We start from the raw sequence: 25,734 nt of genomic DNA, 5'->3' as shown, positions 1-25,734 counted from the left end.
GCAAAAGGAGTGATTTTACTGATTTCCTGGGGACACCGAGTCAGTGCCAGCACTGACCTCCTGTGGTGCAGACACAGCATGGGACGAGGACTGCAGCAGGATGTGGGAGCCCTAGTGCACAGATGCCACCCAGAGCTGTGTCACAGCTAGTCAGGGCAGCGAAGCGATCCTGTGGGAGTCTGTGCAAGTGCATCCCTGTGGGCTATTAGAGTGCAGCTGGACACTGGGTTGCCCATCGCACTGGCCCTGAGCCCCTGTCTAGCTCAGGGCAGGTTCTGATGCCATTTCCTGCCTAGGTCCCAGCAGAGATGAGGAAGGACCACTCCTAGACCAGACTCCATAGGATCAGTCAGGTAAGATGTCCAGCTCCTGGGTGGTTAAAGGTAGGCACAGAAATCCCTCTGTGACAGTCCCAGGCACACACAGGTGTCACCATTTCCAGCCCTGCTGAGATCAGCCCAAAACTGATTTACATGCTTCCTGGTGGCAGGCTGGAGGTGAGCTGGGCTCTGCCTATGCCGCAGGTCACTGCGCCCAAAGAACTTTCTTTCTGCAAGCATTTTAAAATGCAACAGCAGAGAGAAAGAGCGCGTGAGTATAGGAGCACGGGGATAAAGGTCGGGGGTTTGGGAACAGCAGCGAGCTGGGGCTGTATGGACTTTAGCCTGTCATTTAAATCTGTGGCTAGGGAAACTCCAAGCAAAGGACAGACGAACCCTGAATGGAAAAGGCGCAGCGCTGCCCTGGAAAGGTTTGTTCCCAACTTCTTTCCACCCGTTATTTGCATGCTTTAACAACAACAACGAAAAAAAAAAAAACGATTAGCATTTTGTTGCATTTGATTCTCTCCCGGGGTTTTGTCATTAACTGCGAGCTTTGCACTGATGCAGACAGGGAGGAGACATGAAGTCGTGGTGGGAAACGCAAGGCCAGGCTGCAGCTCCGCCGGCGCAATAGCCAGGCAGCATCAGCTCTCCAAGGCTCGTCCTGCAAACAAACCACTCTATAGGCAGCCCTAAAAGAAGAGGGGTGACACTTATCACCCAAGGCACGTCGCTCCGCTTTCCCAAAGGAGTCGGCTGGGTGCGGGAGGTGGGCGAGTTTCGGCATTTCATCCCTTGCTTCTGCGGATCAAGGAGTGCCGCAGGCTGGAAGTCACTCAGCGTTACATATGCAATTCTTTGAATATCTATCAGCTGCATAGAAAAGTAACCAGCTGTGGGCTGACTTCATGCACTGGCTGGCAAAGCAGGGGATTGAGAGAGTTCATGAGATCGTTACAGTTTCTCTATTTTTCTTAGGGAAGGTGTCTCTATATTTCTGCAGTTTCCTCCAAGTCTTTCTTAAATTAACTTAGTTTGCCATAAAATGGGTTGAAATCCAGTTATAAATTACTCCTGTTTGAGACTTTGCAGTTTGAATATTTGCTATCTAATCAAACTTTATCCGAGTTAATTTTTTTCTAGTTTCTTTGCTTTATTAAGCAAAGTGTAGCACAGCCTTCGGTTTACATGCCCTGAGGTTTGAGTTCCTCTCTTCTAGACCCTGAATTCCTGGGTTTCTAACTTCTCCTTTTCTTTTTCCTTTCCTGTGTTTTGTAATATGAGCAGCACTTTCATGACTGTTTATAACTTCTGAATCACTGATCTGCATTCCCACTCAGAGCCAGGTATTACAAGTTTTTTAAAATCCTCCCCCCCCCCCAAGAAAATGCCATTTAATTGAAACTAAAAGGATGAAAATGAGTCAATTTAGTTGAAATAAGGGCAAAGGGGGGGGCTTGTTTTGCATAAGAATGAAAAACAGATGTCAAAACCTTCATTTTTTTTTGCAAAACAGAGCCACTCTTTTTCTACCCCTGCTTTCCTCTCTAGCTTCTTTGAAACTCCTCCAGATGAAGTTTCATTGCCTGAATCTTTTGGTGAGCCTGGTGCCCATGCGCTCACGATGCAAGCCCACGCCAGCTGTGTGGTGGCAGGCTCTCGGCTGCACCCGTGATTGTAACAGGGCTGAGAAATGAGAAGTCTTCTTACCCCTTTCAGTCAATGCAGTTCAATAAGGAAACTCTCCAGAAGTAGGGTGATGCCTGTGAGGCAGTGCTAGGGGCGATCCCAAAGCAGTTAGCTGGGAAGAGCTTCCCCCTCTTTTCATGCACTAGTTTGGACCAGGAAAGGGAATAAATAGAAAAGGAAGTGTGGTGAAATTTGAAAAGGTGCCTGCTTTTCCCTGGCCTGCACGAGGGGAATCGCTGGACCATTGGGGACACCTGCCTCCCTGATAAATGCCGATTGATGCAAGGTCCCTGGGACAGATGTGACTTATCCTCAGGGAGTTACTCTGGGCCACACGTTCTCCTGTGGCTCATTACTCTTGCTAGCAGCTTATTGACGTAGTATGGAGGTTATTGAGCAGCATCCACCAACCACTGCAGAGCAGCTCCTCTTTCGCTTGCTCATTCAGGCTCTGCCTGGATGCCTGGGGGTCATTCCCTACATTGGGAACTGAAGAGGGCTTTGCCTAAGGACAGTTTTCCTTCATGAACAATTACCGTCAGAGGAGTTCTGGGGAGCTCTCCCATGGGGTGGGAAGACCAGCGTTCCTGCTGATCTGTGGAACATTTTATAGCCATTCTATTATATCCCTTTGGTGAGTAAGACCTCTTGCCTGGCGCTCCTGCTTTGCCTCCTGCAGGACACCATGGTGCAGCGAGTGGCCGTAATCGGGGCTGGGGCCAGCGGGCTGGCCTCCATCAAATGCTGCCTGGACGAAGGGCTGAAGCCCACCTGCTTCGAGAGGAACAACGACATCGGGGGGCTCTGGTGCTTTGCTGTGAGTTGGCTCTGCCTGCGCAGGGCACAGGCATCACTTCCCTGCTTGTCTTTGAAGGTTGCTGCCCTCAGAGAAGAAGAGGGAGCAACTGCGACCTGAGGGACTGTCTCCATCCCAGGCACAAGGCTCCCCTGGCCCCAAGGGGAGAAGGGGATGGGGGAGCAGAAGCCGTGGTCTCCAGGGGTACGTGCCTCGAGCAGTGGTGATGTGGGACAGGCACTGAGGCTGGCAGGACTCTAAGTTCATTGCTCACCTTGTCCTGGAGCCAAAAGTGGAGGTGATGGGAGCTAGCCACAGTTTATTCCTTGCATCCCAGCCACTCTGATGACTCAGAGGAAGAAAGTCTTTATCTGTCCCTCTGCAAATGGCACTGCTTGCTTCACATAGGACACAGCAGACTGTGGGAGGACCAGTGTGTACCGGTCAGTCATCTCCAACACCTCCAAGGAGATGTCCTGCTTCAGCGACTTCCCCTGTCCAGAAGACTTTCCCAATTTCTTACCCCACCACCAACTCCTGGAGTACTTCCGGATGTACGCTCGGCACTTTGACCTCCTGCAGCACATACACTTCAAGGTAAGCTGGGGCCCTGGTGTGTCACAGCTATGAGGGATGGTCCATAAAGAGCTGTCAGGAGCAGGCTTGTTGGTAGCTGCAATTACCAGGGCATTGCACAGGGGGGACGAGATAATGGCATGCATGAAGTCCACAAGGACTGTGGGCCTTTCACATCTTGAATACAGCCTGTACGTTCGGTTGCTCAAACACATGCTGCCCAGTGACAGTCCTCATCCATGCCTTTCCAGCCCTGGCAATTGCCAGATGAAAGATTCGGTGCCCAATTTAACAGCTTCAAAGGCAGAATGAGGCTCTCTGAAGGTCCAGCCTGCACTCAGAGACCCCAGCCCTGCCCAGGCAGGACCTCCTGCAAATAAGGCACAGTCCCTCACTGCAATTTTGTTTGGCTTTGGTGCAAGACAACAGTTCGCAGTGTGAGGAAGCGCCCTGATTTCTCCACCTCGGGCCAGTGGGATGTCATCACTGAGACTGAAGCAGGGCAGGAGTCGCACATCTTTGATGCTGTTATGGTTTGCACTGGCCATTACCAGGAGCCCCTTTTGCCCTTGGCTTCTTTTCCAGGTAAGCCCTGCCTTCACACCTGCGTGGGCATGACAACTATGCCACTCAGGGGCCATTCCCACAAGAGCCATGGCCCTGGCCACATCTCACAACTCTGTGATGCTGTGGGCTCCCCCTGCCCTGCAGCACCACTCCAGGACAAAGCCAAAGCCAGGAATGAGCCACAAGCTGCACCATCTTCCACTAAGAGAAAGATTTAGGGGTAAAATCTTCTGGGGAGAGGCAGTACTGCTATCAGAGCCAGTGAAATGATGCTGCTTTGCCCAGGGAGGAAGGAACTCAGCCTGAAGGTGGGTAGCCTGCAGATAGCATTTGCTTTTGCAAGCTCCATGAACCCCAAGGGCCAGGGCAGATGTGAACATCACCCCACAGAAATGCATGTGTGCATATCTGGAACGGGTGAAATGCTGAGTAAAAGATGTGGCCTTGTTCTTGCGTAAGAATTTATAAAGCAGGACCAAAACAAACATGCACCGGGTGGTAGGAGAGGAGGAATGCCAGACAGAGCGTAGTTGCTCTTGGCATAACCCAACAGAAGTAAGATCCTTATGGCTTCACTGCACTGGGCTCTGCTGCAAGGAGAGAGACAGGAGGCAAGATGAAGGGGCGGAAGGGTCTGAGGGTTGCTGAAGGGACCAGCAATGAGGCTGTCAAAAGCATGTCACCAGGGCAAGCCAATGTGCTGGATGGTAGGAAATGCTCTCTGCCTAGGTATCGAAACGCGCTTTAAAGGCCAGTACCTCCACAGCAGGGAGTACAGAGATACGGAGGGTTTCCAGGGGAAGCGAGTCCTCGTGGTCGGCGTCGGGAACTCTGGTGGTGACATCTCCGTGGAGCTGAGCCGCGTGGCTGCGAAGGTACGGCTCCACCCCGGTGCTGAGCCTGCCGGCGGCTGCTGCAGGCCCTTCCTGCCAACAGCAAGTCGGGCAGCATGGCCAAGCCCCGGCTCGGCGCTGCGTTAGCCAACTGCACTGGGTCCCCCCAGGCTGTGCAGAAGCTCCTCCTGGAGCTCCTGGGGACAAGATGCAGACAGGAGTAAACTAAAATTGCGGCTTCCCTTAAAGCCGCTGCTTAACAGCAGTTTAGACACCAGAGCTGGTGCTAGTGCTCCTCATGAAAACAGCATCACAGCAGGGCAGGAACAGAAACCAGGCTGAAAAAAACAAAATTATTCTCAAAACAGGCACCAGGCTGAGTACAGTCCATGCTGCAACTGCAGCAGCCACAGGCACCGCTGCCCGGTGGGGGTCTCTCGCAGATATGCCATGCTACTGTTTTGAGACAGATGATAAAGTTAGCAAGAACTGCCCTTGGGGACGCCTCTTCCCTTCCTCCGCATGGCCCCTGCTGAACCCTTTTCCAGGTCCTGGCATTGAGCTGTTTTTTTCTCTCCCACCTCCCAGCCCTCTGACCAAAGGTTCATCATTCCTCTTCTACCACAGCTACATGCACCCAGCACCTCCCATCCCCAGATATCTCCCCAGACTGCCTCCAGGTAGACAGAAAAGATGCCAAAGCACCTCCCATGACAAAAGTGGGAGCCAGGCCATTGCACAGGCCCTAATAGCTGTCCTGCACTCTATAGCTAGACCTTGGATTTCTTCCCTCCACCCACTTCCCAAAGATGACTTTACATTTAGCCTCTCAGTACCTACAGAAACCCATGCTACTGGAGTTTTTGCTCCCCGAGATCTATGTCTCATGAGGGACACTGGAGGACACAAGAATAGGATGTCCACACCAGTAATTGTGGAAATGCCCATGAAAAGCATTGCCCAATTCTAAATAAACCAAACTTCAAATTGTGGGCCATCGAAATAAGTACTGCAATTCCTGGGGAGTTTAGACCGTCTGGGAGGCAGAGTGGCTAGTTTTCAGCTGCTAGAAGTCTGCAAAAGCCACCATGAGCTGGTTGTTCATCTGGACACTCCCTCCCTTGGGATAATTCATTCAGCTCCCTGCTGCCAAACACAGGAGATGGGATTTGCCATTTGGGGCAAAAATGGAAATCAGACCTTTGGGCAAGAGAGTCTCAAACCTGCCATTTTTCCTAGGTGTTTCTCAGTTCCAGGAGCAGCACGTGGGTGTTAAGTCGTATTTCAGATCATGGTTTCCCTTTTGACGTGGTCATCACCACACGCTTCACACATTTTCTCGATTGGCTTCTCCCATCAGCCATTATGAAAAGGATCAGGTTTTGGAAGTTCAATTCATGGTTTAACCATACAAACTACGGCTTGGCTTCTGTTAAAAGGTATTTTCTCTGACTGCTTTGTTGGTTCACTGGTGGTTTTTGATGATTTAAAATATCCAATTGTTCATTTCAGGGAATAGTTGAGGAATAGCAAACTGTTAGTGGGAAATCAGCTTTTTAAAGTAGCTTCTTATGATGTATTGGTTTTTGTACCAAACTTTCATGCTCACACAACGTGAGACCATCAGGAGCTTTCCTCTTGGTGCCTATGACTCAGGACCCACAGTTTGGCCATAGGGGACTTTTCTATACAAGCTTTCTGCCTGCAGGGAGATGCACTTCTGCGTGTACAGCCATAAAGGTGGTGTGACTGCTCCCTCTACAGCCATGCGCGATGGGCCAGAGCCTGCATACCATAGACGGCTCTCAGCTGTGCTAGGACATCATCTGCTACTGCGAGGAGCAGCAAGCCTGTTCCTCCAGACTGCTCTGGGTAAAGCTGGAGACTTGATCAGACTTTAAGAAAAATCTATCGGTGAGGCACAGAGAGCTTGGGAAGGTTGTGGAGTTTCCATCACTTTGGCATTTTAGGGGCAGGTTAAACCTACATCAGGCTGCTTTGCAACAACTGATCCTGCCTTTGGGGGCAGAGGTACAAATGTGAGCCCCTCTAGGACCCTGCCAGCACTAGTTTCTCAAATGCTGCTGCAAAAGCCCTTTCCTGATGTTCCAGGACCCCTCCAGAAGCTAATGCTACTCTCTTTCTCTCCTCTCCTTCTCCCTCTGTGTGCAAGTTCCAAGTTTAACATAATTATAAATGAAGAGCTGCCGTTTTGCATCCTTTCTGGGACTGTTGTGTTGAAACCAAACGTGAAGGAGTTCACTGAAAGCTTGGCTGTTTTTGAAGACGGGACAACTGAAAACATTGACGTGGTGGTCTTCGCCACGGGATACGTGTTCTCATTTCCCTTCCTGGAAGACTCAGTTCGCAGCCTCTTCAAACATAGCTGTTCCCTCTATAAATACATCTTCCCTCCACAACTGGAAAAGCCAACACTGGCCATCATCGGCTTAGTACAACTTACGGGCTCCATGATGGTGGCAGCAGAAATGCAGGCTCGCTGGGTGACAGGAATCTTCGCAGGTAGGACCGCATGTGCCCAGCCAAGGGGAGCTGCTGGGAGGGAGGTCAAGCGCAGCCTGGCCAGCTCTCTGCAAGGCCCAGGCCACATCGGGAAGGGCCCTTTCCATCTTTTGATGGAGCTGTACATTTGGGGACTGTGGGCACTTACAGTGCATTAGCCTCTGGCCCACAGACCACAGTTTCTTTTTTCTTCTCAGGCTGCAACAAGCTGCCTCCTGTCAGCAGGATGATGGCAGATATTTCAAAGAAGGAGAAGCAGCTGATTAAAAGGTCAGTGCTGCTCCCACACTCTACACATGCTGCATTGCCTGGGACAACACGGGTGAAGGCAGTCCTTGTAGTGGTTGTATCATGGACCTGTCTATGGCATCTAACTTCCTGAATGCAGATACTTCCACAATACCCATAGCAAAACAGGGAGATGCTGTCATCCCCTTCGATAAATGGTAACCCAAGACACCAAGGACATGTCTCCCCTGGTCAAGCAGCACAGAGCTGCTTCATTTCTGCAGAAGCGTTGGGATCCAAAGTGTTCCTGCTGACCATGCCCCTCCCAGGCTCAGCTCTAGGTACAGCACCACAGGCTGGAGCTTCCCACGGCCAGGGCACCCTTTTCACCATCCTGCTCTCAGGCATGCTCCGAACACCACTGACCTTTGGAGCAACTTGCAGCAAGACCCTTGATGCATCAGGCTGGTGGCCCCCTTCGCCAGGCAGCTAAATCATACCCTTATTTCCAGCATCTCAAGCTGGAGACTTGGTTTCCTCCAGACTAGTGGTGCCATCTTGTGGCTTCTCCCTCCCAAATCCGTGCACCAGGAACTTTAGGGCCAGAACCCCGTACACAACCCCACTGGAGCCTGGTAATGCAGGCTTGGTTGCCACGGTTGGTTGGGTGACAGTTTTTGGCAGATCAAAATGAAAATGAGACAAGGCTCTAACACATCTGTTGTGTATATGGGTACTAAGGCCTACCCTCTTCACACTGGATTCTGGGATTTTACTGTCGGTCAGGATATCATGACACCGTAGCTCAAGGCTATGGGACAAATGCTTTGGATGTGCTGCCTCGCAGTCACCAGCAGCTTTCTTGGCTGTCCTATCCAGAGCAAGTTGTGAGACCTCACGGCAAGACAGCGTGCGGTCTGGGTTAGATCTCCTGACAGGGCAAAGTTGGATAATACAACTAAGGATACCAGTAAAAATCTGGGCCAAAAGAGAGTCACGTGGATTTTCATCAGGAGCCCCATCTATTCCAGACACGCACGCTACACTCACACGTTTTGTTACATAGAAATACGGGAGTCTGAGTTGCAATGGAGATAAAGCTGTCTCAGATTCGCTGAAGTGGACTAAGCACACCTCTTCTGCAGGGAAGATAAGGCCTCAGGAAGAAAGAACTTGGATTTGTTCCATGTCCTCACTATTTTCTAGGGCTCAGCTCTAGCCTCTGGATTGGTGTTGGAATGGGGTAGTGGAAGAGCTCAGGCATCACCTACCAACCTGCTTGGCTGCCAAACAAGCTGAAGTTCTCAGTACATTTCCTAATGAACTAATAGCAGATGAGCTGATGACAAAGAGGAGAAATGGGAGTGCGAGGCTAAGCTTTTCCAGTTTTCCTCTTGGCATAGGAAGCTTTACGCATCTGCTAGCTTCCCCCAGTCCATTTGGCAATCTTAGCTGTGAGTGTAGACTCCTTCACCTCTCAAAAAGGGCCAAATCCAAACCCTTGAATCTTGAGGAAGGACGTAACATGGATGTTTGTGTCATTATAATGATGGCAACATTATGCAAGAACCATTCCTTAGTTTGCCCCCCCTCCCAGGGTTACGTTTTTGAGGACTCAGCCACAAGTGGGTTACAGAGACAAAACAAGCTTCAACTCACTGCCTGCGCCGGGGTAACTGTTAGTAACCGACCACACAAAGGCTCTTTGGGTGCCTTTAGGCTTATTTATCTGACTACAGAGCACAGGCTAAGGGAGCTCAGCCCAGACCCTGGGCTTGGCTGATGCCCACTGCTTCCTTGGTGCCCCGCAATGGGATGACTTGTCTGAGCCCTGGGCATTTGCTCCCCGTGGAGCTGGGAACCGAGGCGGGAAGGAGCGCAGAGCTGCCTGGCTGTGTCGTTTGATTTTCCTTTCTGTTTTATGTCCCAATGAAGGAATCCTCCCGAGAAGGTGAACATGTGGATGAGCTTTATTAGCTACACTGATGAAATAGCCTCATGTGCCGGCGTAAAGCCCAGCATGCTGAGGCTGCTCCTGACGGACCCCCGGCTGGCCCTGGAGGTGTTTTTTGGCCCCTGCTCACCCTACCAGTACCGCCTGATGGGACGGGGCCGCTGGAGCGGGGCCAGAAACGCCATCCTGACTCAGTGGCAGCGGGTTTTGAGGCCCTTGCAAACCCGCGTCCTAGATGACTCCTCCAACAGCTCCTGCAGCTTACGCTGGCTGTGTCTCCTTGCCCTGCCTGCGGTTCTTGTGGCAGGTTTCCTCCTTTCCAAACATCCCCGACCGTGGTGGGTCCCCCAGGCAGGTTCCCATCTGTAGATGAAACCTGGCAAAACCTGAGCTGGGGACAACGCAGAGCTGTGCTGCTGCAAGGCGGCGTCAGCGGCATCTAGGACTGTCACACACGCTGTCCCCAGGGGTGCTGGGAAGTGATCTGGCTCCCAGGCACACCACCAAAATAACGGCAGCCATCTCCTGCTTCCAGAGGGAGCCGGGTGCATTTGCTGTTTGCATTTCGCTGCCTTTGGAGGTGAACATTACCAAGGCTGCTTCCCGACAGAGAAAGCCATCTGCAACTCCCCGGTCTGTTCTTGCCCCCAAATCCGGCTGCTTTTTGCAAGCGTCAGGTTGGATCTCTACAGGCTGGTGGGGGAGACCCTGAAGTGCTGGTCTGCACAGGTCTAAGCCCTAGCCAGTATTTCTTGGCCCTCTGCTTGGCTCCAGCCACTTTCATAAATCTTCAGCAAGACCCACAAAATAATGAGATTTTGGAAACACTCAATGTTCTTTCTATTTGCCTGGTGACTTCTCAGACATAACCAGAAATAAATCTCACTGATCGTGGACTTCTCTGATGTTTTTTTTTTTTTTTTTTTATTAACGGGTTTATTATTGGTGCAAGGAAGGAGTTTTTTTCAAGTGGACCTAGTACCCTGAGTCATGCTTGAGGTGAGAACGCCATCCTAAGTAAAAGGGTATCCAGCGGGGCACAGGGGGGAACAGAGGCAAACGCAGGCGGGCCCGTGTCTCCTGAGCAGCCCCAGGGTGGCGGGCGAACTCGGCGGCAGAGACAGCGAGGCAGATCCTCCCCGTGTGCAGGCTGTTTTGGGATACTGGGTATATATATATGTATTTGATCTGAGGATACTGGTGCAAGCCCAGCTGACGAGCGCTAAACGCTCGTGCTCGGGCTGCATTCGCCGCAGAGCGGCCGCCGCTGGCGCTGCCAAACGGCTCTGCCAGGGGCTCTGCCCAAAGCGCCCGCTGCGGGCGACGCAGTGGCGTGCACAGCCCGCGCCCTCCGCGCAGGCATCGCGCTGGCGCTGCCCTCCCAGCGCGACCGAAGGAACTGCGCCACGGCCACGCAGACGCGCCCACGGCCCGGTCGCGCCCGGCAAGGGCGGCAGCGAGGCCGGGCGCAGCGCCGGCGGCAGCAGCGGGCGCACAGCCCCGCCGCCAGGGGGCGCCGCCGCGCGCCGCGCCGCGCCGCGCCGCGCCGCCCGACTGCCGCACCGCGGCGTCACGTGGGCGGCGCGCGCGCGCGCGGCGCGGTGAGGTCAGACGTCGTTGGCGCCGGCTTGGCCGCCCGCCATCTTGGCCCCTGTGTGGAAGCGGCTCAGGCGCGGCGTCGCGGCGCCGGGAGCGGCAGCGGCCTCGCCGAGTCCGGGAGCCGGGGGAGGCCGGAGCGCCGGCCCGCCGCGCCGCGCGCCAGGTGAGCGGCGGCGCCGCCGCCTCCCGCTGCGCCCCGCGGGCCCAGCGCCGCGCCCCGGCGGGCGGCGGCGGCGGCCGCAGGCGGCGGCGGGCGAGCGGCCTGCGCCGCATGGCCCCGGGAGGGGGCGGCTTCCGCCGGGCTCCGGCCTGGCGGCGGCCGCAGCCCTGGGCCCGGCCCGCCCGGGAGCCGGCGGCCCGCTGCCCTCGCGGCGCGGCTCTGGGCCCGCGGCGGGCGGCCGGGCTGCCCCGAGCCGCGCCGCGCCGCATCGCCGCCGCGCCCTGGGCCGGCCGCGCCCCGCGGCGGCGGGAGGGGGCTGCCGCGCTGGGGTGGGCGCCGCGGAGCCCGGCTGCCGGGCCGCCGCTTTCTTCTCCCTCCCTCTCGCCTCCGCTTTCTCTTCGGCCGGCTCCGGGTCTCTCTCTAGGGAGGTTCCTCCAGGAGCGTGCCGGCCCCTGCGTGCGTTTGCGCTTACTGTGCGGCATGAGCCTTGCTCCAGAAACACTTTTTTTTTGGGGGGGGGGGGGGAAGGGGGAAGGCTTTTCTCAGGGCGTGCTGGAGGCGCATGCAGGTCGCTGCGTTTTGGTTTTCTTACTCTGCAGTGTTCATGCACAGTTCTTCAGATAGATGGCAAAGGCTGTTCCTGGATTAATTGATGCAGGACTGAGTAAAGCTCCTTCCACGACAGTATTGCGTTTTTGCTTGTAGGCGTAAGATTTGGAGAAGTGGACTGAGCACAGCCAGGAGTATTTTTTTCCTGATAATTTACTGTTTGAGCCATGATGTGAGCAAGGTTAGATGACATGGCTAAATTTCAGGTAGTCGATCTGCAGTAGGTATTATGGGAGCCATCACCGAGGGGTGCAGGGTTTGAAAATCTTGGGGCCAAAGATGGCACAGCTAGTTTCCAGCTCAGGTCGTTTTAATGGGCTAGGGGGGGGCTTGAGTAGTATGCACAAGGGAATGATGTTGGGAGTTGTCTGGAACACTTTATGACTTTTGTGTTTCTTTCCCTTTGTCTCTCAGCCATGTGTTTTGTAAGCTTGTCCCTTTGTGAAAGCTTTTCAACACCTTCTTACTGAGTAAAAACTGTTTGTTCTTATCACTTCTTGCTGACTGAAGTCAAATGGTACATTAGTGGAAGTAAGCATTGTTTCAAGCAGGTGGAATGTATTTTTTTTTTCTTAGTAGCTTTTTCTCTTGTGTGGTCGGACATCAAGCTTACCAGTTGTGTGGACCTCGGAGCACTGCCAAGACAAGAAGCTACTTTTGAAGGGAGGAGGAAATGGGATGTGATGTCATTTGTACATCACTCAGAAACAGAAAGATTGCCTTTTAATACTGGTTGCCTGGAGCTACATGAGTCTCAATTTTCTTTGAATAATATAATACAGAGAACTTTATTCAAGATGAATTTTGAGGTGTTTTAGAACTGTCCCACAGTGGTCTCATTGGGACTAAGGAATTGGAAAGGCTTGAGATTTCTTTCAAGTTGGTGCATGTTTAATGAAAAGATGGTTCATCCTCAAGAATATTGTGTTCTGATGAGTTTACTGAGTGAGGAGTATCACCACTTAGCTTTTGAGAGATAGTTCTTAAAAGATAGCCACTAGAGCTGAAGTGAGAATTGGCATAGGCCACTCCTTATATGTGGAGGCTAGGGTGACGACTTGTTATGTGGCTTTGAGTCTGTGATTTGGAGCACGGCCTTAGTAGATAACGCGTTTTCTACATCAAAAGTATCACTTTCATAAATAATAGCTTATAAAATGTATAAAACCCAATATACAGTCATTTCTGTGAGCCTTGTTAATATCGCTGTAGTCATGTATAATTTACTTTGGTTAGACTTCATAACTGTAAGCCTTAGCTTTTTGTAAAGAAGCCTTTTTAAAAAACTGTTATTTCAGTTTACATCTGTAACTTCTGTGTTGCTGGAGTCCTTGTTCAATGGTAAAGGTTTACGTTATGCATCTTCCTTAGGCATCATTTCCTCACGTCTTGAAGTCTGCTAGGGAAGGTGAAACAGACCACAGGAACAGGGAAAAGATGATACAGTTCAGAAGAGAGATTCATTTTGGGTTTGGTCCTGCGTTAATGAGTGCTGTAGGTCAGTAAAATGAAGGAATGTAAGTCAAAGAACTGGTTATTTTGTATGGGATTTGCTTTTGTCAGGTGTCTTAGGTTACTGAAAGTGCAAGTCCCTTATTTCAAAATTTTATCTATATTAACTATGGAAGCAACATGTGAAAGTGGAGAGAGGGTGGAAAATGTAGCGTAAATGCCGTATATTGATAGCCTGCATAGGAGGTTTAGATCTAGAAAGAAAAAGTTAGCTCTTGAAGAGGGATAAACCTTTGCATGGTATGTTGGAGATGTGGGTGAAGAATTATTCCTCCACAGTCCTCTTGTGGAAGGGAAGCAGGGAACATCTTTGGAGGTTGCATACCATAATGGAGGGTTTGTGGAAAAAACTCCGCCCTAAAAATGCACCACCTTTCCACTACTTGGGGATGGATGTTGGACTTGTAATGATGGGACTGCCAGTGGTGTTTTACTGGTAGAACCAGTTGTTCATCTCCTGTAGCAAATTTTTTCTTCACTCAGCTTCTTACTCTTGTAGGTTTTTTTCTTTTTTTTTTTTCCTAGGCCCTGGCTTCACAAAACCTTGTAGAAATTTCCCGTAGGTGAAGGCAGGTGCAAAAAGAAGAGATTAAATGTGAGACGAGGTGGGAGGAAAAAATGCTGTGTGTTTAGTGAAATGAAAATTGAATTAACAGAAGTCTTAAAAATGCATAAAGAGCAGATGATGGGGTCCTAATAAAAATCAGATGAAGACAGCTTTTATGTCTATGAAGAACAGGCTAACAGAAATAGACTGTTTTTATTACAAATTCCTCAGACATTACATAACATTCTAACTAAATGCTAATAAATTAGCCTGTTAGAAATTGCAAACACGCATTAAAGGCAGAAGCTTTGTATCATTCATGCTGCTTATGTTTATATAGATCTGACACTGCCTTGATTAACAGTAAGATTATAGTAAGAACAGAAATGTATTGTATGTCTTCTATCCAAAGTATAATGATGGCAAAATTTAACCGATATATATTTGGGAAAGAAAAAAGGCATGCGTGCTGTGCTTTCAGGATCTTAAAACATTGGGGACAAGGAATGTTGCACTTCACATTTGGTCTGTCAAACACAAGTTTTGGTTGAAGAATGATGTAATCAGTCATATCTGGGTAACTTGAGAGAAGGACTCTATTAAATAACTTTAATTCAGTGTACAGCTGACTAATAGGTGAAAGGACTGCTTTACTCAATGTTTAGATGGTTCAGATGTAGGATATAACTGGACATACTCTGAGGTACTTAATAGTTTTCCGTAGTAAAACCAGCAACGACTAGGTTGGCCGTTCTTGGCACGCTGCTTGCTTATGCTAGCAGATCAAACCTTTTCTGCTTAGAAAAGCAAACCTTTTCAGGCCGTCCTCATTAAATCATATAAACAGCAATAGCTTGTTTTTTAAAATTAAAATTTTTGTAAGCATGTGACCTTAGTGTTTCTAAATTTTAAGATTTATAAACTCCAGGGGAAAAGAACTAGGTTTATCTCTCAAAACTCTGTTTGCAGGAAGAATAGTTAAATTAAGGTGTTACTTGTTAAAAAATGTTTGTGAGCTATCTTTCAGTTTTTATTCACTATATTAAATCTTCAGCTAAGGTGGACTTGTAGGAATGTGTTCAGTTTTCCATAAGAATAAGTTCTTAATTGAGAAGCTATTGATATTTTGCTTCTTCTCAATTTAAGACTTGATATGCTTCAGAACTTGTATTTTTTTTCCTTTTCAAAAAAAGATCACATACTCCACTGAACTACTGCACAGTCTCTAGATGAAAGCTTTGATGTTTTCATTTTGCCAAAATAAATGGTTGGTTTTGCAGGGCTTGTTTTATAATAGTGTTTAGGACAATCTGTGCTTCCTATATAGATGCAGCTAAATGCATAAGTGTACAGCAAAAGTTGTAGAGAGGTGGAGCAGTAATAAATTTTTCTCCTGTCAATATGAAACAGTTTCTAGTAAGAGAAACTTGCCTGTGCTAGCTTATTATATAGCTGTTTCATTAATTTACTGAAGTCTCCTTGATAAGGGGATTATCTTTTTATGCCCCAGATCAAGCTAGCAGCATGGACTAAACTTTGTAGCAGGCACTGAACTTTCAGTAAAAAACATTCCTTAACCTTAATTTTGATAGCATATTGAGCCTATGTAGGATTTTTTTCTAAGTAGAATAAACAACAAAGAACTGAGGAGCAACTGAAAATGTTAAATTCTTCTGAAGCCATTTGGCAGATGCAAGTTAACTTCCATGTAAAATGCGTTCTGTAATGCTGAGAGGCAAGTATAAAAAACTGAGTATGCTGATAAGGCTTCAGTTCTTCATTTTTTTAAAAAAGCAAAACAAAACATGAATGAATCTAGTCTAAGGCGGATGGCTGCAGTTGACTCTTTTTGCCCTTATTGTAATTAACTAGTGTTGTCCAATGCTGTTATGGGTGTGTTTTTCTGCAGTTTCATCTGTTGTGCTAAGTATTCTTTCAAATACAGGAGGGAGAGTTTCTGCTCCAAAAATTTTGCAGGTAATAGGGATGAAGATGTAAGTAGGCATCAAGGGAATAACTGGCAGCTATGTAGAAAATACAGTATTAATGAACACCTGGGAGTTCCAAGTTGGGCCAGACCAAGGTTTCTGAAGGAGCAAATTCTGCACCCTTTGTATATATGTAAATGAATGTTTTTATTGATGCTGTCAATGGTGGCATATGAACGTGGTACACTTGACAACCCTGGCTTTAATTGTAACAGTGGGAATATCCCTAAAATAGACTTAAAAGTGAATATAATCCAAATTCCCTAATCCAGAAGAGAAGTTATTGTGATACGTCAGATTAGGAATATTGCAGGAGTTGCAGTCACCATAGAATTCAGGTATTAAGCAAAGTAGGAAGTGTGACCAGTAGCTTTAAGTCATTAGATAACTGATTAGAATAATTATTTTTTGAACAGAGTGTATATGCTAACAATATAGGTATGCAGATTTTTTTCCAAGAGCATTTATTCTTCAAACTCGTACTGTTGATAAGTGTGCTGTATTAGAATTGCAGTCTTCAGTAACAAAGGTACTTTGAGAAGATGAAAGGAAGAAAGGTTAACAAAAAGCTATAAAGGGGAATTCATTTGGCAAATCTATTCCAAAGAGGTATGAAAATGCATAAGGATCTGGCCCTAGAGTAATTTTCGTGTGTTACAAAATATTCTGGAGGTGCTCATGAATGTAAGAAGTTGCCTAGAAACTATTTCAAAGCAACATCTAACAGTTTTCTGAGGTGAGGAAGCTTAGGTGTAACTATTAGTTACTCAAGAAGTGATTTATGAGAAGAGGTTTGAAAGAAAAGTTTGCATAAAAACTGTGAAAAACATGCATTTGCAGCTGAGATCAGAGATCCTTTAGAGATTCGGAAGGTCCAAGGGAGAAAAGGATTTTGTGGAGAGGAACCTAGTACTAAATGTGAGTTGTGGTTCCTTGAGAAGGAAGCTGAAAATGATCACAGTCTCTTCTCTGGCAAGAAATGTTAGTTGTTACAGTGGAATGGGAAATGAAGTGATGCAGGAACATGAAATCAGAGTCGTGAAAAAGATTCATAGGCTGGGTTATTCACAGCAAGGAATTGCTTTTAGGTTTGTCTCTTAATCTGTTCTCTCCTCCTTCGCTGTCCAATTTAACGTGGCGTGGAGGGGCAAGGACTTTTTCAACCTAGCAAATGGTTGTGAGAGACCAGAGAGGCAAAGCATACCCGCAGTTTAAATAGTGTTTTTTCAGAGCTTGTGATAAAGTGCAAGGGCTTTTGCTGTAGCAGTGTATTGAAAGGAGTTTTCCTCTGGAAACTGGTCCATTTTCATGTACCTATTGATCATCTTTCATCAGCTTCCTAAAAACAAGTGTTTTACACCTAAGAGTGTGACTCTGTCTTATTCAGCCCAGCTGTTGCTTCTGGTAACTTATCAAAGACAGCCCACTGCAGAGTAGCACATCTGGAGCACTGTTAAGCCTGCATCTGAAGTCTGATCTCTCTAACTGCAGCGGGAATGGAACCACTGCACACTATTACTTCTCTGTGTTGAGAAATCTGAAAGAATCTTGTTAAGAGGTCCCTTCCAACCTCAACCATGCTGTGATTCTGTGACTATATGGAGACTTGTTGTTTTTCACTATAGGGTAAAAGAGGTGTGTTCTGTGTGGTTTTGTTCTTTTCCAATCTATTAAACCTACCAGCATCCCAGTTCTGCTTATTCTTTCTAGCTTTTGATGCTTTTAAACCTCAACTTTGCAAGTGAAAAGAAATTCCAGCCTTTTCAGTATTTTTGACCCTCACATTTGAATGAACACAAGAATGTATCTTATCGGTTGCCTCGTTTCCTCAGCAGCCCCACTGTGGACTTCCCTTTTGTAGCCCTGTTCTCAGGCATGCTGTTCTCAGGTCAGCAGCAGGACAGACGCAGCAACCACTACTCAGGATACCACTAAGCAGGAAACTTTCAGGTAGCTTTCTGTGTACTTACGGACAATGGGTATATGCCAGTCTTTGCCTTTCCATGCTTCTGCAGGATGATATGATGCAGGTGAGCAAGAAATATAGAGTAATATTTGTGACAGCATGCAAAGTGCTTTTGTGTTTTTTTTTTTCTTAAGAGACTGTTTGGTATCTTAGACAGTAACAGATACCTTTACAGAGAGCAATAGTGGTCAGGAGAAACTAACTGACCTAAATTAATTTGTGAAAAGCCTAGTAAATTGTTTAAATTTAAGAAGGAGCTCAGATAGCAATGACAGCTATCATATTAGATTTCTGTATTCAGAGAAAAAGTGCTGCTTACCAACCTAGAGTTGATAGTATTCTTCTTTGATAGCAGGTATATGGCTTGTTTCTGTAGGAACTTGTGGGGGGATAGGGAGAAGGAGGGGTTTTCCCCCTTCTCTAAAATAGGCCGTGCTTCAGTTCTGAGAGCTTTGAAGTTTTTCTGTTTTTTTTAATGGAAATTTCTTTATTAAAATTTTTTGCAGATTTTGAAAATAAAAATCTCTTTGGCATCTGCAAGTTTAAAAGCTAACTGGGTGAAAAACACATTTTTCTGCTCTCTGAATTAATGAGAATGCATCTCATTATGATATTTCTAATTGTATAGAAGCTGTTCCTTTTTTTTTCCTTTTTCTTTTTTCTTTCTTTTTTCTTTTTTAACTAATCCTGGCTTCATTCCAGCAGTTCAAAACTCCTGCCACAATTAAAAATTTATGGTATTAAAAAGTTTCTTAACTGTCTGCCCAAAGCTGGTAAAGCAAAAACCTGTCCTGCAATCAAAATTACAAAGAAATGAAGACTGAAAAGAAACTGTCAGGCTAACTAGGAATAAAATAACTTGCCTTAAAAGTGAGCTGCAAAGAAGTTTCAGATCTTTTTTTGTAAAATGTATTCAGTAGTCTTGCAAATCAGGTTTAAATTATTCTAACTTACTCTTTAGGATTATCAGAATGTGGCAAGAACAGTTGTGTTGTGTTAGTGCATGAGCTTAAGATGTGCTAGTTCTAATGTGTGTGGTATGCACTGCCATTCTGTTACTGGAATCGCTTGGAAAATCCTCTCTAGCAAAGAAGCTATTTAAATATGCTTTGATAACTTGAAAATGTGCTGATACGTTAAGGGGTACTTCTGTTAATGCCTTTGTTAGTGATTGCTAATAAACCTTTGTCATTTTTACTTTGGTGGTGGTTGCATTAAGTTTCTTTCCGCCAGTCTGGTGTATTTAGAAAAAAATAAACTAGAGACTTATAATACTAATGAAGGCCATAGTGTGTTTTATGTGGCTGCTATACCCCACTGGCAGAATTTTAGACCAGTAACTGTATTCCTCTCATGTAATAAAATTAGTCTTTTTAGGATTTGGAAGCTTTTTGTCTATGAGAATACAAATTGCTTTTCTACTGCTGTTTTGTTGTGCTGCAACCAAAATTGTGAATTGCTCTAAAAAGAATTACAGGCTCACTCTACTAGCCTGTCGGTCATTACTATTTGAGCTTGCCAACAGACATACAGGGTAGTGTTTCTTTAAGCCTGCATCCATGTTTATTTTGGTCATTAATGAGAAGCTGTCTGGGATAAACATATGGTTGTGTGGAGAACGAAAGCCAGATAGGCTAGATCAGTGTTGTGGTTGGTGTGATTGTCCTGAGACCATATTCTGATCCATTCCGATAGGTGAATGCTGAATTACAGCTGCAGGAGTGATCACAAATGTCTTTAATCTAGTGAAACATTTGAGGTTTTTAATTCTCGGACTTTTTCTGATCCTTATAACAACTTAAACCTTGAAATCCATTCTCTCATTATTTGGTTGCATGCACATTCTGTCTGTAAATTACCTAGAGGTCTATCCCTCGTGTTTCAGAGATGTTTGAAAACATGACTGAAGTAAACTCTCTAACTCAGAAGGCAGACTAAAGCCATTTCTATCCAGGTCTTTTAAGCCAGTTTTCAATTATTTTGGCTGTGCTGAGGACTACAGACTCAAGACTGAGCCTGGACAGTACATATTTTGCTACTTGAAAGTACTTGAATGTTAGCATGATTATAGGAGAGGATTTCTGTAGAAATGGATGTCTGTCAGTCACGTTGTTGGAGGTGACTCCAAGCTGAAGATCTGACATCTGTTATATGATGTGATTACTCCAAGCATAATGTTTCTTAGAGAGGATGTGTGTTTGGTTTAGTATAAGCTATTTGATTATTGTTGAATTTACCCAACTGTGTAGACTAAATTGTACTTCAGGTGTTCAGAGGTAAAGCAGATCAGGTCTTGCATGAGTGGTGGCACATGGAGGTGTGGCAGTAAGTCTGATTATTGTTCAAAACTAGGAACTGAGAAGTAATAACAGATTTTTTTTTTATTAAAAATTCCGTGTGGCACTTATACCCTCTTTCATTTTTCAACTTTTTGTAATTCTAAGAATTAGCTTCTACTCCTCTGGAATTCTGGAAACAGTATTTGTTATGACAAGGAGGAGGGGTAGCTTTAATTTTATCATCTGTATTTAGGTTGAGAATAGAAAATATCTTCAGGGCTGTTTCTTAATTTGACCTTGTGTTTTGTCTCCATTGACAGAATGTGTCATTTTTATGGAAACAGGAAAACTCAATTGCGTATAGCCATTAAAGTGCGTCAGGAGCTTAATAAAATGGTGTGGTGATTATAAGAACTGCTTAAGAAAGAACTAGTTAAGATAACATTGGAGGCATTGCGTATTTTTTTCAGTGGTAGCACTTACGATAGTGAGGGTGGTTCACTTATATTGTTTAAGCTGTAGGTAATTTATGCATTGTAAAACTGCATCCTTCTGTTAACCTCCACAGAAAAAAGTTTTCTGGGAACAGCAAGTAAAACTGGAGACCAGGTATCTCATTATTCTGCGCTGAACTTTACATGTTCAGACTGAATTAGTTGTTGACATATTTGTAAAGTACTAAGTTGTCATCCTTCCTCTATAGAGGTTTTTTGACTTAAAGATCAGACCAGAAAGAATGAAAATTTTAACAGAAGATACAGAAGCAGTAGTCTGATAATGGTTTTTCCCTGCAGGGAAGGAGGGCAGAGACTGACTGCTAGAGAGTTGTTCCTGAACTCTAAGTCAGCTGCTCATCTGGTGCTGGTTGTTGGGTTTTTGCTCTCCAGACCTCACTCTCTGCATGCTGCTTGGGGGCATCTGTTGCTTTCTTAGGACTTTTTCTGCAGTGATATACTGTCTCCTTAAAATTTCTGTGTTTGTCTTACGGAAAACCCCAGTGCTACTGCTTGAGCTTGTTTGCATCTGAGTAGCTATAAAGTAGAACTTGGGTGGCTCAGGGTGTGAACGTGCTGCTGGATGTTCTAAGCTTCTGAATAACAGCAGTGAAAGCTATGGAAAGTTACTAGGTAGTTAGATCATAAGCATATAGGAACTTAACTCCCATTGACTAAAGTAAGAGATAGAAGTCTAAATAAATTAGAGGGATCTTGATTTTAGTCCTTAAACTTCATTTGGATTTGTCAGCTTCTTCAAGTAAGAGAGTGGTTCCAGTGCTTTGCTTTTCTGGCTCTTTTTTCCTTAGGGAAGAGGGATTTTGTTTGTTTTCAGTTTTAACCACTTCCTTACTATTTTTATTCTTCCTGATATGGTGAGGATTTAGAGTAAAAGACCTAAACTGGATGTTATCACAGCCATAAGAATTTATGCAGAACTTTGTAGAGAATCTTACTCTTCAGTTGCATGAGAGTTTGCTTTGTTGCAGTATGTGCCTGTATCTTTGCGAAGGTAACAAGAAAGCGTGGAAGGAAGCTAGGTGGTGACTGTTTGGTCCTCTGCTAGTCTCCTAACAACCTTTATAACCTGCTGTGTTGTATCTTTGTAGATTACAAAAATAGAGATTTCTGTTCTTTGAGTGATACTTTGTGATATGCCTTATTTTATGTCTTCTGAAGGCATTCTTATGCTATTTACTTGAAAAGGTTCGTTAACAGCACTTTACATTTTACATCTGAATCTCTTCTTGTGATAAAACTAGCTTTGTATCTCAAATATGGAAGAATCTACAGCCTGAAGAGTACTTAAGTGTAATTTTAAGTAGTCAGAAGTGTTAAATCTTCTACATGTACAATAGTTGAGAACTAAATACTGTTTTCAGGAGATGCTTATTCTTCATTTTAGCATTTTGTTCACCAGAATAATTACATTTATATTTTGAATGTTTCTTATCTCCTTCCTTCCTTGTAAAAGGCCAAAATAATTCCATGTAAAAGGCCAAAATAATTCCATGTAAAAGGCCAAAATAATTCCATGTAAAAGGCCAAAATAAATAGAAGAGCCATGTTGATGAACAGCTTCTTGTAGGATGGAAACTAGCAGAGCAAAGTTGAGCCTGTGGTATAAAATGTGGAAGAATGCCATAGACTAATCACTGAAAGAATTGAATCTGCAGGTAACAGTATTGCCTTGAACAAGATTTAGGTAATAGTTGTCAGAATGTTGAATTGTTTTACATGATTCTACAACCATAAAAATGTAAAAAAAACAAAGAAGTATCCTCAAATAATGTAAAATGAAAGTTGTCCTTTCTTTTCCCAGAGTTTTGTATTTAGTTAGCTCTACTGGCATCATTCTACTTATTGAGGGGGAAGGACCCTAACTTCTCCATTCCCTGAGGTCACTTCAGGAGGGGAAGATTTCAGAAGCAGTTTGGCTATTAGAAATTTCCTTAAGAAAAAGAAAATAGCTACAGGAGAATGAAAATATTTAGTGTATTTTTGACAATTTTATTGCTAGTGGGAGTTTATCCCGTTTGCGGCTTTTTGATCACTGTTATGTGGGTGTATTTAAAAAGGCACACTGATTTTGAGGACTATGAAGCCAGCTTCTATTAGCAGGATTGTTCCAAAGGAATATGATTTCAGTGCCTGTAAAGTGAAATATTCATGTACATGCAGTTAAATACATATTCAAATCTGAATAAAGACAAATTTGAGGTTTGCATGGTTGCTGTCCTGTTATCTGTCTTTTTTGACACTGCTGGTTGCCCTTTATTTTCCTTTTGTTCTTAAGAGTGCTCTGAAAATGCTGAATAAAAATGGACAGATTTTTTTTTTCCTGCTTCAGGATGTGTCCTAAAAGTTTACTTGGAGTATTAGTACTACTGCCATCTTACACTTGAGATAATTGTGGTTTGTTGCTAGTTATCCTGTTGGAAGGCCTTGTTCAAGGTGTCTGGTATTTCTTACAGAAGACAATTTAACAAACTCCATCCTGTCTTCTAAGGCAGCAAGAGATGCTTACTTTATAGATTGCTAGTTTAAAATTTATGTTGCACTTTGCAATAAAGTTGGTTTCTATGTAGACTTTATTTTGTGAGTGGCTAATTTTGGTTAGTTTCATCACTTACCTTAGTAGCTCTATTTAAACTGTCTCTTAAAACTGATGCAGGCATATTTGTGGGTGCTTATTTCTAGCATCTACAGACTGCAGGTTTATAAGATCTTATATGTGGGGAAATGTCCTAAAATGGCGCTTTTCCTGCCATAGTCTTCCTTTGACACGTCTAGTTTTGATAGAGGTTCGGAAAGCCTCTCTCAAGTTCTAAAGAGGAATAATTTGAAGAATAATAGCACTATCGAAGCCTGCTTTGTTACAGCTTTGTCTTATGGTGGAATGGTTTGGTTCTAAGGAGCAAAATTCATTTTGATTTTCTGTTTGGTGGCCGTACATAATGCTCTTCTATAGATTGCTCAGTTCTTAGGAGATCAGCTTACCGTACAGTTTTTCCTCGGAGATGGTGGGCAAGGAAGAGATGATGATTAAAAGAGGTTTATCTTCCTACTTGGCCACTTACTTTCACAGGATTTATAGAAGAGGAGTGGTTTTTTAGAATTGTAATGTCTTTCAAATTCAGCTGAAAATAGCCAGTGAGCCCAAAATTCGGAGATGGGGAAGAAAAGTAGGGATGGAAGTGCACATTAGCATGCCTTTCTACGGAAATAAAGCTTAATATAGATCTTATTCAAGAATGAATTGTAGTGAGATCTAGCCAGCAGTCTTTGAAGATGCAGAGAGCCATTATTCTTGTAAATAGTTTGCTGAGGTGTGTGAAATGGAAGCTCAAAAGGCCCTGAAATCTTTTCTGTAATTTTCAGCCTGCTTAGCAACAAACTATTCAACAATGAACACTCCTAGAAATTATTCTTAAAAAAATTTCCTGACCTCAGAGGCTTTTCTTTATTAGGTGCTTTGGCTTGACAAGGCTTTTTGCTATTTAGGTGTTGGGGGGGTGGGCAGGGGAGGCATGTTTTCATGTTGGATTAAGCTGCCTGATGCTAGAGCTATTCAGAGTTCTTCGTAGTGGGATGAATGGCTGAAACTTTGAGTAGAAATTGAGCCTGAAAAACTTCAGTCGTGTAATGAAGCTTTGGTCACTTGAAAGCTACTTTAAATGTAAGCTCATCAGTTAGAGATTGCTTAGTGTATGTTGTTTGTAAACATATCCGTGTCAGAGCAGCAAAGGCAATATGTCTAATTGTAACTCCATTTGTTGTTAATTGTGTGCCACCTTTTCTTTGTGCAAAACCATATATTCAGCAATTATACAATATTTATCTTTTTAATAACAGTATTTCTTGATAATAAGGCATGAAGTATTAGTTGAGTTCTGAGTAGCTAGAATCTGGTATCTTACAAGTTCCCATTTTTTAAGTCAATTGTATTTTTCTGTAAATGGCTTAAATTGTTGTCTTCTCTGAAGATCACAAATTTAATATGGCTGTTTCTAACTGCAGATTATGCTTCAGTTGCACTGTTATGAAGCAGCTTCTTTAGTGATGTTCTAGAATCTAAATATGCTAGACTTACCACTGAAATGGAACTTTTCTAGCTGAAATTTTTAGTACCACATTATTCATCTAGGGTGTTGAGTGCAGGACTTATTGAGGTATTGAGAATGCTCTTTCAAAATCGGTAGCACTGAAGTTGGAAGAACATCAGCCTCTTAACATCCAATCAGCCACATAGCAAAAACATTCACCCTTGATTGTATTTCTTTTTAGCTTAATTTCTGGCAAGTTTTGAAACTATCTTAAGAAAACTGGAATTTTGGTCAAATGTGAATGACAAACTTTTATAGGAGTTTTGTGCCTCTTGAGTACTTGATGTCGTGGAGCAGTCTTTTGGGATTTGTTTCTTGTTTTCTGTTTTGAGAGAGGTGCTAATGTATCCCAGTTAAGAATAAACTTTCCTGTAGTGTTTTCATGATGTTTCCTACTTTGCAGATGGGGATTTGAGTGACTAAGAGCTTATGATCCTAGGAAATTTTTTAGCAGGTTTGAACTGTGTTCTCTTCCTTAAATCGTTGCAGCTTATCCTTTTCCAAGTTCTGCCAGAATGTAACACATGTAGGACATGGATATCCGTTTTGTGTTAAATAGGGAATGTGGGAATGATTCCTGTATTTAGTTAATATTCATAAAACTTCAAAATCCTCTGAAGATAACATACAAGTTCCCAATCCTAAAAGACTGTATACTCCTAGTTTTAAATTAGAGAAAAAAAACTTTAAAAGAAAGAACTGATGGGACTACATAAGTGATAATTATAATATTCATGAAGAAGTCTCTTGACATGTTAAACTTAAAAAAAAAAAAAAAAAAATTCTCTAGGAGTTAAAAAATAGAGCATATAAAATATGAGCTTGCCATGCAGCCATCTGTGCTTACATCAGTTAGGAGGGGATGATTATAGGGCATAGTAGTCATCCTCTCAGCAGTGAGAAACTATATATCTATATCTATATATATATATATATAGATAGTCTTAAACATATACAGAAACCTATTAGCTGGAAGAGCTTAAAT

The 25,734-nt window shown here is 44.8% G+C and overlaps 2 protein-coding genes across 11 annotated transcripts in view; both read left to right on the top strand.

Moving 5' to 3' along the window:
* Positions 1 to 961: 961 nt before the first annotated feature.
* Positions 962 to 10,347, top strand: LOC134143552 (dimethylaniline monooxygenase [N-oxide-forming] 2-like). Its single transcript, XM_062581666.1, has 9 exons — positions 962 to 1,092; positions 2,692 to 2,829; positions 3,217 to 3,405; positions 3,807 to 3,969; positions 4,681 to 4,826; positions 6,024 to 6,223; positions 6,958 to 7,307; positions 7,505 to 7,577; positions 9,471 to 10,347. Exons 2-9 carry the CDS (start codon positions 2,698 to 2,700, stop codon positions 9,856 to 9,858), a joined length of 1,641 nt encoding a protein of 546 aa, XP_062437650.1. The 5' UTR covers positions 962 to 1,092; positions 2,692 to 2,697; the 3' UTR covers positions 9,859 to 10,347.
* A 792-nt stretch (positions 10,348 to 11,139) lies between these two features.
* Positions 11,140 to 25,734, top strand: part of PRRC2C (proline rich coiled-coil 2C) — a 78,339-nt gene continuing 63,744 nt past the window's right edge. For all 10 annotated transcript variants that reach the window (XM_062582184.1, XM_062582191.1, XM_062582190.1 and 7 more), the window contains exon 1: positions 11,140 to 11,251. The gene's annotated coding sequence lies outside the window, so the exon portion shown is untranslated. The remainder of the gene's footprint in view (positions 11,252 to 25,734) is intronic.

The sequence above is a fragment of the Rhea pennata genome, chromosome 8 (assembly GCF_028389875.1).
Source record: "Rhea pennata isolate bPtePen1 chromosome 8, bPtePen1.pri, whole genome shotgun sequence".
In the NCBI taxonomy this organism is placed as follows: Eukaryota; Metazoa; Chordata; class Aves; order Rheiformes; family Rheidae; genus Rhea; species Rhea pennata.
The sequence above is the reverse complement of the archived record's forward strand: the minus strand, read 5'-3'. Positions and strand labels throughout refer to the sequence as shown.

Coding starts and splice junctions, on each gene's coding strand:
- LOC134143552 (XM_062581666.1), top strand. CDS start 2,698: ATGGTGCAGCGAGTGGCCGTAATCGGGGCTGGGGCCAGCGGGCTGGCC. Junction 2,830..3,216: donor GGGGGCTCTGGTGCTTTGCT/GTGAGTTGGCTC, acceptor TGCTTCACATAG/GACACAGCAGACTGTGGGAG. Junction 7,308..7,504: donor GGTGACAGGAATCTTCGCAG/GTAGGACCGCAT, acceptor TTTTCTTCTCAG/GCTGCAACAAGCTGCCTCCT.